This window comes from Coccinella septempunctata, chromosome 1, assembly GCF_907165205.1.
Source record: "Coccinella septempunctata chromosome 1, icCocSept1.1, whole genome shotgun sequence".
In the NCBI taxonomy this organism is placed as follows: Eukaryota; Metazoa; Arthropoda; class Insecta; order Coleoptera; family Coccinellidae; genus Coccinella; species Coccinella septempunctata.
This window is the reverse complement of record NC_058189.1, coordinates 5,467,057-5,481,998: the sequence shown is the minus strand read 5'-3', so window position 1 is coordinate 5,481,998 and position 14,942 is coordinate 5,467,057. Positions and strand designations below refer to the sequence as shown.

The window sequence follows — 14,942 nt, the reverse complement described above, 5'->3', positions numbered from 1 at the left end:
GATTTAATGATCCCTTACAATTCAAAAATGGTCATACTCCACCGGTTGAAATCATTTGGGAAGTTTTTGAAATGGAACTTATTCGGTATCCAAAAATATCCGCCGAGCTTCATTTTGCTAAATGAAGAGGGAAAATCGATTCCTGATTCGCTGAAAAAAACCAGAATTAAACTTATGTCCATAAACCCAAAGATTGTATATCTATTATCTTTGAATAAACCATTATTTTGGACATCAGTTATGAATTGTTCAAAGATGAAGAGGTAGTTATTAGTTGCAGAAAAAAAGTATAGGGTTGGCAATTCATTATTCCATCCTTGGGTGATTTGATTTTTTTCATCAAAATCCTTTCCTTTAGATTTTAGAATAAAGATAACAGAAGTGGGTTATAGTACAGTGACTATCATACTATCAATGATTTGATCAATTAATTCAAAGGTTCTAATCTAATCTTTGAATGAGTTGATAGTCACTGTAGGTTATAGAGGACTGTCGCCATCTTTCTGTGAAATTGGAAAGCCGGAAAGCACTTGTGGGGCCCTGCTAAACTGCAGATTACCGAACTCGGAGGAAGTATCTTGACATTTGACGCCTTGTGTTCGGAACTCTGATTAATAGGCTACAATTTTTGTTTACATTCGCAGTAGAGGCGAAAAATATAGTTCAGTGAATGTCGGAGGAGTGAATGGTGATGTTATTTTAATTTTCTCTTGCATACTGAATCGACTGGCAAAATGGCAAGTGGAGATGCAAACAAGATAGCTTTTATTACTGGCATTAACGGACAAGTAAGTTTTATTGAATTAATTACCTATTGTTTATGTTTTAGGTTTAGAGAATTAACAGGTATAGATATCATTCCAAAAATTTGAGTAAACAAGCAGGCTGTCAGTGTCCACGTAAGTGGAATCTTAGATTTCCAATCCAATTTTTGCTTGGCTGCTCCATATTCCGTTAGATGGCACTACTGGTTCTGAAAAAAGTCGTAGACGGCGGGTTTCAAAAACTGATTGTTCGATCAACGATTTGACAGTCACTCGATTTCTGAATATATTGAGGAAGCAGCAATCGAGAATAATTGAATGGACGTATGAACATCATAATTTCTCGCTAGAATAAACTGAATGATCATGTCTGAATTATCGATAGAAAACAAATTGACGTCTATTCGACAATCAAGCGTTGATTCTCCGATCAAGCTTCTATGAAAAAGTGACTCTAATAAGAGTCACTGTATGTAAAAATATAGTGGCTCTATTAGTGATTAAGTCACTGTACAAAAAAAGATAGGATGATTTGCAAGCAAAGATTAAAATACTATAGATGAGGTACGGTAGATTCCTGTAACGTGGGGCAGTACTGTACCTTGGGACAATTACCTTCCCTTGCAGATAGATTTCTTTGTTTCTTACCGTTTATGATTGAAGGGACAAACTTATAAGATTGTGTAGCGACTTTTCGGATAGTTTAACAATTAATTCCTGTTGAGTTAGCCGTGACAAGGAAAAAAAGAATTGACAGGAAAAAATTTAACAAATTCAGGAGAGTAAAAGCGCGTTTTTTATGGCCCTTACACTTTCTAGTGTCCTGTACATGTGTTTCACTTTGTGCATGTGCAATTTTTTTTTTCTGGATACGTGGGATATTGGGATATTAGATATGTCATGAAACAAGGTTGTTTACAAATCAAACGGCAACACGGATCTCATTCATTTATTTTGTTGTTTCATAGGGTGATTTGGGACAATTGCGAATAGATACCTACAAGCGGCGCATTGGCAGCAGGAAATATGCCGATTTTTCGAAGGATATTATTATTTACGTTATTTCCACAAAGAAATCACCAAAGAATGTAAGAAATCAAAGTTCCCTTGATAAGGTTTTTTACATTTGACTTGAAATATATTCACTTTCGCTGTAATAGGGGTTTATCATTCAATTTCCTTACCGAATTTCAACTATATAATCACTAATTCTAATTTTTCAAAACTATACACCGTCACAAGTCACCTATTTCATTCGAGAGTTGAGCAATCAATAGATTTTAACTTGTGTCCAAAACCTCCCAAATAGGTGGGTGACTTGGGACAAGTATATTTTATTTTTGTCAAAATTTATATCCGAATACTGAATGTATCCTAATCAATAGCCTGAGTCATTAAGCATATTCGAACCTCTTTTTCAGATAAAAATAGGTCACCGTTTTGAAAATATGACAAGTTGAATTCAACAATCGTCCCAAGTCACCCGAATCTACGGTGTATTGTTGTCTTCAAAATAATGGACAACATTTCGATAATATCTTATAGTAAAAAGTTTTTCATAATTTTCAAGTTTCATATTGCATCTCTTGCTATCGTAACTATTCTACTACAAAACAAAAAAGGTCAAGTGTATGGCATTTTGCATTTTTGGAAAAGCATTCGAATAACCCTTGAAACAAGGTGTGTATCGAGATGATATTTGATAGAAACAACCTGTTGTACGTTCCTGTGGCATATGCCTCTGATCAGTGTTGACCAATTATTTTTTTCTGCTGCAGAACTATCCTTGATAGAAAATATTCAGTCTATTACCAAAATTTAAGACTCTAATCTTCGTCTACTACGATTCTACTGAAATGTGAGACAGTTGAACATTTCTACTAGTTGATCTATAACGGTTAACCGTTGAAAGGTTAATGTGCTCCCTGAAAAAAAGAATAAGGCCCAGTTTCACAATATATGGTTAACCCAAAGTTATTTATTGACCAGTGGTTAAGTCAAAAATTCTGTTTCACAAAGTGTGGTTTATCGTTCAACCTAAAGTAAACTTGTGGTTGACTTAACCCCGAAAATTTCATGAGTTAACTATGAGTTGCCTGGACATAGAAGTTTCGTGGCGTATGCTTTTCTGCATAGATGACAAATTTTGAGTTCTGTCAGAGGCAAAGCAGCATTTCTTCGAAATTACTGGTTAGGAAACGTTTCACATGTATTGGGTGTTTATTAGTTATTATTTACGATTATCGTGGACGATTATGATGTGAATACTCATAGTAGTGATGAGGAAATAGTGAGGCCCAGAATATTTGGAGCTAGGAGGAATTATTTTGAATAATATGTCGACCTGGATTCCTTCTGTAGAGTCAGAAACACAGTGGAAAGGAAGGCAGTTGGAATCGAAGAATCTCAGCTCCTTCAATGAGAATATTAAAAGTATAGATGCAGTGATGATGATTAAGTCTACAGTTTTTTTACATAACATAACTTGTAATGAAAATGAAGGAAAACCTCCTTCATGAGGAGAAGAAGAAGCCATGAATTCATATCAAAATGTTGCTGTGCCCCCTATAGGGGATCAAGAATTATTGTCAAATACTAGAACTAGAAGAACTAGACTGAATTATATGGATAGTTATTATGCAAATATGTTGAATTAGAGTGGTGAAATTTGAATTTTTCAAATAGATCTCATCTAGCATCTCAATTCAAACTTAAATAAATAATCAATAAAAATAGGCTTTTGAAGAATTGTTGAGGAAAACACCTAGATAGATATAAACTATTCAAGGAACTTTAAGTTATGAATGCAAAACTCAATTTTGTTTGAATTTTTCAATAAAGTAATAATTTCTTTTGGTCCAGCATAGTTGCACTGTTTTTTCTTATTTCGCACAAGAAAAAACGAACGCTTCAGCTTCACTCAAATCAAAATCCAAACGAAGAATAACCTTTAGGCAATTATGAAACTCATATCAGCACAGAACATCAAACATTCATACGGTGCTCATACGTTTTATTCGTTTTCTGTCATACTCATAACAATTTCTATATTCTTAAGTTCTTGTTTCACAGAAATACGAAATGTCAGTTATAAATAACCCAAAAGTAGATCTATCGTACACGAAAAACATTACCAACCTTCAGAAAAAAATTTAAACCGATGGTCAAAAAACCATCACTCGTTTTTTTGTTGTGAAACGAGCATCTTTTTAAACCTTGGGTTAACTCAAAGGTAGTGGTTAATAAACCACCACAGGTTACCAATGATTGTGAAACTGGGCCTAAGTAATGAAAAGTTGCATTGTTCGATTCTTACTTCTTGGGGCGGCAATACCCCTACAGCCTACAGTCGCCACTATAAGTATAACCTTAAAAAAACCTGGCTTCAGCATGCGTGTCTTGAAAAGTTTAAGTGAAGCGAAAATAATTAAAAACTTGTATATTTCCAGGATGGTTCCTACCTAGCCGAACTCCTACTAAGCAAAGGATATGAAGTCCATGGTATCATCAGGCGTGCTAGTTCTTTCAATACCAAAAGAATCGAACACCTCCACGCAGATCGCTACTCCCACAAAGGAGGAAAACTCCATCTACACTACGGTGACATGACCGACTCCAGCTGCCTCATCAAAATAATCTCAAAAGTAAAACCTTCGGAGATTTATAATTTGGCCGCGCAGAGTCACGTTAAAGTCTCGTTCGATCTCAGCGAGTACACTGCCGAAGTGGACGCTCTTGGAACTCTGAGGCTTTTAGACGCGATAAGGACTTGCAATATGGAGGATAAAGTGAAGTTGTATCAAGCTTCAACGTCCGAAATGTTCGGCAAAGTGGCCGAAATTCCGCAGACTGAGAAAACTCCTTTTTATCCCAGGTCTCCATATGGTGAGTGTCATGGGTCATCATGCATCTGCATATCTTTCACACCAAGAAGTAAAAAGCATCTAAGTTTGGGAACATGGTTGAATAGCCGGAAGATAATGCGATGTTATTTTATTTTTCGGTATCATTCTGCTGATATTTTTCCACAACTTTTTTAAAGCGGAAAAAATTCTTCGGAAACATAAAGCGTAGCAAACTGAGAGTGTTCTTATCTGCAATGATCGAAAATTCAAATTAGTTGGATAGGAAAATTTTCATTGAACGTTGTAGAGTAGAATTTGAAGTTCGGTAAACTGCTTAATTAACAATTAACACAAATCGAACGTTTTAGTTCTGTTTTGAGCATGAGTAAGATCAATACAACAATGAGGCCCAGTTTCACAATCATTGGTAACCAGTGGTGGTTTATTAACCACTACCTTTGAGTTAACCCAAGGTTTAAAAAGATGCTCGTTTCACAACAAAAAAACGAGTGATGGTTTTTTGACTATCGATTAAAATTTTTTTCTGAAGGTTGGTAATGTTTTTCGTGTACGATAGATCTACTTTTGGGTTATTTATTACTGACATTTCGTATTTCTGTGAAACAAGAACTTAAGAATATGGAAATTGTTATGAGAAAACGAATAAAACGTATGAGCACCGTACGAATGTTTGATGTTCTGTGCTGATATGAGTTTCATAATTGCCTAAAGGTCATTTTTCGTTTGGATTTTGATTTAAGTGAAGCTGAAGCGTTCGTTTTTTCTTGTGCGAAATAAGAAAAAACAGTGCAACTGTGCTGGACCAATAGAAATTATTACTTTATTGAAAAATTCAAACAAAATTGAGTTTTGCATTTATAACTTAAAGTTCCTTGAATAATTTATATCTATCTAGGTGTTTTCCTCAAAAATTGTTCAAAAGCCTATTTTTATTGATTATTTGAGTTTGAATTGAGATGCTTCGATCTATTTCAAAAATTCAAATTCACCACTCTAATTCAACATATTTGCATAATAACTATATATTCATAAGATTCAGTCTAGTTCTTCTAGTTCTATTATTTCACAATAATTCTTGATCCACTATAGGAGACATAGCAACATTTTGATATGAATTCATTGCTTCTTCTTCTCCTGATGAAGGAGGTTGTCCTTCATTTTCATTACAAGATATGTTATGTAAAAAAACTGTGGACTTAATCATCATCATTGCATCTATAGCTTTAATATTCTCATTGAGGGAGCTGAGATTCTTCGCTTCCAACTGCCTTCCTTTCCACCGTGTTTCTGAATCTACAGAAGAAATCCAGGTCGACATATTACTCAAAATCATTCCTCCTAGCTCCAAATCTTCTGGGCCTCACTGTTTCCTCTTCACTACTATGAGTATTCATCATAATCGTCCACGATAATCGTAAATAATAACTAATAAACACCCAATAAATGTGAAACGCTTCCTAACCAGTATTCCCAAAGAAATGCTGACTTGTCTCTGACAGAACTCAAAATATGTTATCTATGCAGAAAAGCATACGCCACGAAACATCTATGTCCAGGCAACTCATAGTTAACTCATGAAATTTTCGGGGTTAAGTCAACCACAAGTTTACTTTAGATCAAACGATAAACCACACTTTGTGAAACAGAATTTTTGATTTAACCACTGGTCACTACATAACTTTGGGTTAACCATATATTGTGAAACTGGGCCTGAATGTGTACTAAGTCACATGTGACATATAAAAAAGAACACCCAATAAATGAATTTATGACAATAATTTTCTGTATATATCTTTTTCTATAAATTCATTAATATACTCTTCTGTTTTCTATATTTCACTGAGTCTCTATTATACTCCGGCACATTTTTAGCAAAATATCTTACCAATAGCTTGTCGAATGTTTAGTTTCAAGTCTTTCAAAGCTATAGGTAAGTTCTGATGAACGGTGACCATATAAAAAATAATCAAACTCGACTAATCCAAAGAGCGACGAGACCATTCATAGTTCATTGAGAAAATAACATAGCAATCAATAAAAATATTTCAAGATGTTCTCTTGAAACAACAAATGGGCCATCTATATGCCAATAGTTCTGTAACAGCAAAATATTCGTCAGTTTTATATATGAACATTTTCAGCATGTGCCAAAGTCTACGCATACTGGATAGTCGTCAACTATAGGGAAGCTTATAACATGTTTGCTGTCAATGGTATCTTATTCAACCACGAAAGTCCAAGACGTGGTGAAACGTTTGTGACCAGAAAAGTCACCAGAGAGGTAGCGAAGATCCATTTGGGCATTTCTGAGTACTTTGAACTTGGAAATCTGGATTGCAAAAGGGATTGGGGTCATGCTAAAGATTACGTAGAGGTAAGAAGTATGGCAGGTAAATACCTAAAAGTTTACTTGTTGTAGCTGTAAATACTTTTTTATGATTTTATTGCGGCTTTAACTGAATTTTCCTAGTGAAACAACAGGAAATTTCATAAAGGCAGCTCACTTGGCCTTTTTGTCCAATTCGGTTCCGATATGTGGGGAAATTGAAGAGGATCTCGTTGCATACTAGATGGCGTTCGAGTACTTAATAATACTCAGAAGCTACTACTAGTATTCAGTTAGGTCCGTCTTTTCAATTCCAAGCGTTTTTCATCTAAGTGCGAGTTGTGTTGCTTCGGCGAGGTCAAATGAGACCGAAACCATGGGCAGCATCTTCTCTTCTTCGATGGAACGTTCCCTCTTTCATTGTTATGGCGATGACAAATTGGCCTGTTCGATTCGGATCGTTACACTTGTTGATATTTATATCAGCGGGTGCTATGCGCCTGAAGCAATTCTTATAATTTTATTCATTATTTCTCTGATGAAGGCGTTATGTATCATTCATTAAAACTATAAATTTTCCATAAATTTAGCAAAACACCAGGAGCCATCTCATTGTTTACACTACATTCAAAAAGAATTTGAATACATATAGGTAATGCTGCAAAAGTGTGCCATAGCATATTGTACTTAGTGCTTGTGAAGGCACTTGGAGCCTTTTTGTGCCCTCGAGAACTTTTCAAAACCAGTGCTTAGTGCTTAGTGATTCAAGCACTTTATCGAAAGGCTTAATGCTAAGTAATCTCTAAGGAGCTCCCGAGCCAAATACATAATCATCAATTTATCATAAATTTGGGAACACCCAGTTTCATATGAATATTCGTTGAAAAAGCAACCTGTATTCCAGGAAATGATTCATGTCATCATATAAAATCCTGTAAAAGTTCGGAAATGACTATTATTATTATCATTTTTATTATTTGAACTGGCTTCGTTGTGGCTCGGCAAGCCTTTCGGGAACTGCGACCATGTAGATCTCTTGTTCTCTACCCTACTCATTCATAGGAACCCAAGGAGGTCGTCAATGATGTTGATAAAACCGACAACATCCTTAGGGGCCTTGGCCGTTACCTCGTGAGTATCCAAGACTGGTTTCCCCATATGAATTCTTAGGCCTACAAATCTCATCTGCTGACTTTTCCGCCTGTCAGCAGTCCCACCCTCACCCGAAGCTCAGCTCGTGACAGCTTTAGCAGTTTTCTGGTGTAGGTCGGAGAAATCATCACGAATTTCTTTGACTGAGTAAGTCCAGGAGTGTTTCTTCAGAGGGTCATTCTGTTGTTCAACTCCCATTGTTGGTACTTTCAAGCCCACTGAACGGCTCAGGTCCAGCAGGTATTAACCTTGATGCTCTTTTTGCAAGTTCATCGGCATTTTCATTTCCTTCAACACCACAATGTTCTGGTACCCACAGTAGAGTCACTATATTGCCTCTGGTCAGTTGCTTTATGGTAGTACGTTACTCCCATGCGAGCAGAGATCTCTGGCGTTGTGATTCCAGGGACCTCAGCGTGACCTGGCTGTCCGTGGTGATATAGATATGCGTCCCTTTGATGATCATTTTAAGACACCCCTGAGCGCATACGTAAACAGCCATTGTCTCGGTCTGTAAAATAAAGGGTTCACTTCCCAGGGCTTTAGAGATCCTCAGTTTAGGTCCATATACGCCAATGCCGGTGCCCCTTTCTGATTTTGATCCATCAGTAAACCACGTGGATGACTTTTTGTCCTGACGATTTACGAAACTTATTGAACTAGGACGGTCAGCTATGACCGTTTCAAAGGGTGTTTCGAAATCAAAGACGATTGGCATAACATCCGATAGTTTTACCAAGCGGTTTGAGTCCATACTCTGGGCATGGATAGTCACCGCTGTATTCTTCTCGAGTCTCCATTATAACTGTGCACCATAGACCTCCACTGTGACCTGTCTAACGCTAGTTGTTCCCAGTTATGATTGGCATTAACTGATTTTAGGAATTGATGTAGTGTATTCTTAAACCGTTTACACTTGCCTCCTGGTTTCCGGACTCCCTCTGTGAATTCGCCATACAGAGCTATTTTGGAGAGTCTTGTGTCTTGCATCCTCAGAATGTGACCGCTCCATCTGAGTCGGACCCTCGTTACTTGTGCCTCAGTTGATATACCAATTGTATTTTCCTATACTTATGAATTCTTGAAACTGTTGTAGAGTTGAGAGATGGAATATAGTTTTTGTAATAAAAAAATCTTATTTCCAACAGTTTTTGAGAAAAGGGCTTAGCGCTCGCAAAATCAAATTACTTTCACAAAGTGTAATCGCGAGCCTTTTGTGCTTAGTGCTTGAGACGCGAGAGCTCTTAAGGGATTTTTCCGAGCTTACCACACCTAACCATAGCATACCATAGTTAATTACTATTTCTTCGCCGAGTAGTTATAACTATGACGCCAGAGTTTACCACACCAAAAGCAGCTCAGTTACTGTTGTAAACTTTGACGTCATAGTTATAACTACTCGGCGAAGAAATAGTAGTTAACTATGGTATGCTATGGTTAGGCGTGGTAAGCTCGAGGAAAAATCCTTTTTTTTGTCAGTGGTTAGTGCTCGAAGCACTTTTTTTCAGTGGCCATCCAGAGTTTGGGAGGGGTACTCTTGGCAAGTTTTAGAGGACTGACCTAAGTAATGAGCAGGAGGGGGGGGTTGTGATTGATTTTAGCTCATCTAAATTCATTCAGGAAAATTGAACATTGAAGTGCTGTTATGTGGTTCAACCTTCAGAACATAGAATGGACATTCAGTGCTAAAATTGACTGTTTTGTAGTACACACATTCGATGTTTCTCTGTCTAGCGCGACACTAAGGCAGTGGCGTTATATTAAAAAATGTACATACCTACTTCCTGTTTCCTGTCTATTTGTACTGAAAATTGATGTGACAATGATGTCCGAGTCAACTGTCTCAATTGTGATTGGCGACACTATAAGGCTATGTACACATGACGAAACAATTTTGTTTGGCTCTCCGAAGATGATCCTAGAGGAATTCAAGAATCACTCTCCCTCCGACATCATCTCCTTTTTGGGCAGGATGGGACTGGAGGGAGAGATCTGGCTCTATGAGCTTGCCTGTGTGCTACAATAGACCGCTTGGTCGCAGTGGCAGGTTTGGGTTTATCCGTCCAACACACCCAGCAATCAGTAAAAAAATTTACACATGAGAGCGTTAGACGCCGCGTTGAGTGCGCGTACATGTGTACGCTCCAATGCCCAGTCTAGTAACTCGAAGCGCGCTGCAAACGCGACGGTCGAAGTAAAAACTACAAACGCGCGCTCAACGCGGCGTTTAACGCCCTCATGTGTACAAAGGCTAAGCAACTATCTCACACCAGTCTTTGGAATGTTTATTTTCTAATCCATGTATCTATGTTCTGAGGTATCAACAACCTGTATGCTTACGATGAATGCTAGGTTATGTAATTAGAATCCCAACATACACAACCCCTTGATATATTACGATGGTTTCAAGCACAGAAACGTAAGGACAACTCGCCGTCCTGTTCATGATGGGTACCTCCATAAATCACGACGTTGCGAAATATGTTTTGCCCGTATCAGCATCGCCTCGTCCCAGTAACGCCCATCGGAAAAACTCCACGTCCCGCATTCGGGTCAATGTGGATCCTGCACCCCTTCCTCCGCCGCCCCGCGAAGTAATAAAATTCAAACTAAGGGCGGCTTGTAGCAAAGTCAAGTTTGAGTAGTTTCACTACATCGCCGCGCCGGCCGCGGTGGCGCAGCTTGCAAATAACCATTTAATGCAACAAGGGGCAGGGGACGGGTTTTTGTCCGGAGTTTGCGAGTTTCACGTCATATGAGGGTACTTTTCTGATAGTTTTCGAGTTTTACTGCCGCACGGAATATCTGGAATCCGGAAAGTTTGGGGGGAATGGTAAATAGATATGGCGCACAACCGGTCCGAGACATCTTTAACGACGGCAGCCGGGGGGAGAATTGGAGTTCATCTAAGGATGTTAATTCTGTTGTTTTCTTCTTTGCCTGCGGACCCCGAGCGGACGGATTTATGATCAGCAGAAACCTTGGGATGATATCGATCGTTCTAAAAATGATATTCATAAAACATGTTCTGGCGTAGTATGGGACAATATTCTTTGATTGTGGGGTTAGGTTGAGATGGTACCTACAGGGTGAAACTTTGACTCGTACAAATATTTCAACAGTTGTTTCATGTGGTCAAAAGAAACACTTTTTACCTATACCATTTTTTCGTATTCGACCCTGATAAAAAGATATAGCCATTTCAAATTTTCATAATGAGCTGTGCCACCCCTTGAAAAACAAAATTAACTTCAGAATAGTTATTCTAGCTATTAGCTAGTTGGCTAAGGCCCGGTACTTTCACCTTCGAATAAATTTTATTCAACGAATAATGACGTACCGACATTCGATCTATGACAAATAAACTCTTCTAATTAAGTTTCAATGACAGATTTATTCGATGAATAACACTATCTGAAAGTGAAAAGACTGCATTTTTACTTATCCTAAGAATAAGACTTAATAAATGCGAATAAATTTATTTATTCGCACGTGAAAGTACCGGGCCTAAATCTGTAACACTACACATCTGTGAATCATTTAAACAGAGTTGTGTTCAGCCCAAGTACCCAATTTTTCTCATTTCACAGAGACTTTTTTTTCAAATTACTCGAAAACGGCGCATTATAGGAAAAAATATTAAGAATACTCTTATTTTACGAAACATTCAAATATTCATTATAGAGCGTCCAACTTAGTTTTAAAAGTTGGTTTCTTTGAATTTTTGGTATTTTCATGGAACGTCATGGTCATAATAAGAAAACTTAAAGACGTGGGTGATATCTTGTGTTCGAAAATGATTCATCAATAAATGAAAAACTATATTCCGAAATTCATTTCATTCGATAAAACCATTTGTGGGAGAGAACTAAAAATAACATACATATGGATTTTCAATAGCCTGTATTTTTTGAACAGAGCCGTAGCAGGGTGTAAAAGCCTCCATACCAAAAACACCGCTAGAATAGAGCATAATGGCTCTACAACCGACAATATCTCAACCAACTCTGGAATAAAACAAGGCTGCGTGTTAGCGCCTTTACTGCTCAATCTTTTCGCAAAAGCTGTTTCGATAATTGCTGACATGAGTATGCCTATAAAAAGTGTTGGAATAAAATTCTGATTTGATGAAGGCCTGTTTAACCTGAAGCGCCTCAGAGCAAAAATCCGTACAAAGTTTATCACGGAACATCAATATGCAGACGACTGCGCACTTATCGCTAGCAGCCTAGAGGTTCTACAGATAATGTTGGACACCTATAAACATATATACGAAGCTTTAGGCGTTAGACTCAATATTGACAAAACCAAAATCCTGGCAAGTCCGCCAGAAAGCCTTCAAACAGATATCAGCCTGGAGGATGAAACTCTTGAACAGGTCGAGCAGTTCAAATACTTGGCTTCATAAATACTACGGCTAACCTGGACACAGAAATACACAATCGTATCAATTTGGAATCCCTGGCATTCTGGAAGCTAAATGACAGTCTGTTTCAAAATCACGACCTCAATCTGAAGACCAAGACATCTGTTCACAAAGCAGTAGTCCTCCCAAAGCTTCTTCACGGAAGCGAAAGCTGGACGCCCTACAGGCGACATTAAATAGCTTGAACAAACACAACAACGTCATGTAAGACAGATAATGCACATCAGATGGTTCCACAAAGTTTCGAATGCAGAAGTCTTGCAACGCTCGAGTTGTACAACAATTGAGAGTAACGAGGGCCCGACTCAGATGGAGCGGCCACATTCTGAGGATGCAAGACACAAGACACCCCAAAATAGTTTTGTATGGCGAATTCACAGAGGGAGCTCGGAAACCAGGAGGCCAGTATAAGCGGTTTGAGGATATACTGCATGGATCCCTACAATCAGTTAATGCCAATCATAACTGGGAACAACTAGCGTTGTCCAGATTAGACAAGATCGCAGTGCATCTTTTTCCTGTTTTCATTTTCAATTTTATTTTTTGTTTTCCTTCTTATATTGCTATATTCTCAACTATAGGCAGATGGTTTTTTATATATTGTTGTGTTACACATGTATTTTGTTCAAATTTATGTAATTTTTTTTTGGTTTGTACGTTTGATTTTAAAGAATTCGTAATTTCTCATGTTAAAGATTGAATTGTTCCTGTAGTTTTTGTCAACCTTTATTTTTGTTTATTGAATTGTGTACTATATTTTTTAGCCTGAAGAAGGTCCAATAAAGGGACAGAAACTTTGCCGAAAGAATAACTTGTTTTTATTCCTGTTCTTTGACCGAGACTAGTGATCTTACTGAATCTTCACAACTTTCAGCAATTGAACTTTGTTCCAGGCCATGTGGCTCATGCTCCAACAGGATACACCTGAAGATTACGTGATAGCTTCAGGAGAATCGCACAGCGTGAGGGAATTCGTTGAGGCTGCTTTCAAACATGTTGGAAAGGAGATCGTATGGGAAGGACAAGGAATTGAAGAAGTAGGAAAGGAAAAAGATACTGGTATAGTGAGAGTTCGCGTAAACCCTAAGTATTTCAGGCCAGCTGAAGTGGTGAGTTATCTTTATCTTCACTAATGTTTCAATATTACGCCTTGTTGATGATTGAATGCCGATTCTTCACTACAGTGTGTTCATAAAACAAAAACAACAAGTCGAATATTCGAGATTTATCAGTAAGTGAATCGATTTGAACGTTTGAAAAACATTACGGAGTGGAAAAATGAATAAAAAGTGCAGACATCGTTTTTTTCGAAAAAAAAATTGTTATCTCTTCTTTACATGACGTAGAAAAAGCCACAAAATATTTTCAGCGTTCTGCAACCTTTTTTACTTTTAAATTTTTCTTCAAATTTCTGCTCAAATCATACAAAAATATAGAATTTTTTTTCCTTCATTTCTTCCACTACTTTAGTTGTTTTTTTCCGAATGAAACTTTCGAAAAAATGTTGAATTCATCATAATTTCAGATGTAGAAATTTACGAATTAGGTGAAGGATGTATCTAATGAAAAAACTCAACATGACCTATTTGTTGCAGGAACTCCTTCTAGGGGATGCATCGAAAGCAAAAAATAAATTTGGTTGGACCCCTAAGGTATCGTTTATGGAACTGGTTACAGACATGATGGAGTCGGACATAGAGTTGATGAAAAAGAACCCCATGGCTTGACATTTTTCTTTCCACTACCGAATTTACCTTACGACAAATAATATATCGAATATGTTCTATGTTGCTGTTAAATTTTTTTAAATTCGTGATTTTATTAAAACGTGTAGGTATTTATGTTATTTCTGACATTCCTATTTCTTAAGATATGGCATGATGCTATATAATAATGAATTCATACTATTCTTTAATAAAATATTGTTTTATGAGAGGAAGTTTCATTTGTAATAATGATAAAGAGAATTGTTATAACATTTTTGGAGGCAGGTGTATTCCAGTGAATTACAACTTTAAATTTTACTAAAACCACTCAAGATCACGCAATTTATCATTGTGTTTCAGAAATTGATGGCTAAAACTCATAAAAAAGTAAAAAAAAACATCTCTCGTTCTGATACCATTCGCAGCATGCAATTTCACTGTAGCAAAATTCTAAAAGCATCGTCGAAATCAACGGTAAAAAGTTTTTAAGCAGTAGAGGGAAATGAGGTTTTGTCTCTAAAGAAAAGTTTTAAAGAATCTTCAACAGTTTATAGTATACAAATAATTATAGAATAGTATTTGAATATGAAATTCTGGACAAAGATTCATCTAGTGCTCGTCACACTAAAAACTTAGACTATATAAGAGATATCTTCATTGAGTCAAGTGATATAGCTCGTAGTTTAGTAGGATTCGCAAGAT

At 37.1% G+C, this 14,942-nt stretch overlaps 1 protein-coding gene across 1 annotated transcript; it reads left to right on the top strand.

The window, feature by feature from the left end:
- Positions 1 to 494: 494 nt before the first annotated feature.
- Positions 495 to 14,467, top strand: LOC123321445 (GDP-mannose 4,6 dehydratase). Its single transcript, XM_044909054.1, has 5 exons — positions 495 to 788; positions 4,214 to 4,649; positions 6,772 to 7,004; positions 13,428 to 13,643; positions 14,130 to 14,467. Exons 1-5 carry the CDS (start codon positions 735 to 737, stop codon positions 14,259 to 14,261), a joined length of 1,071 nt encoding a protein of 356 aa, XP_044764989.1. The 5' UTR covers positions 495 to 734; the 3' UTR covers positions 14,262 to 14,467.
- The last annotated feature ends 475 nt before the right edge of the window (positions 14,468 to 14,942 follow it).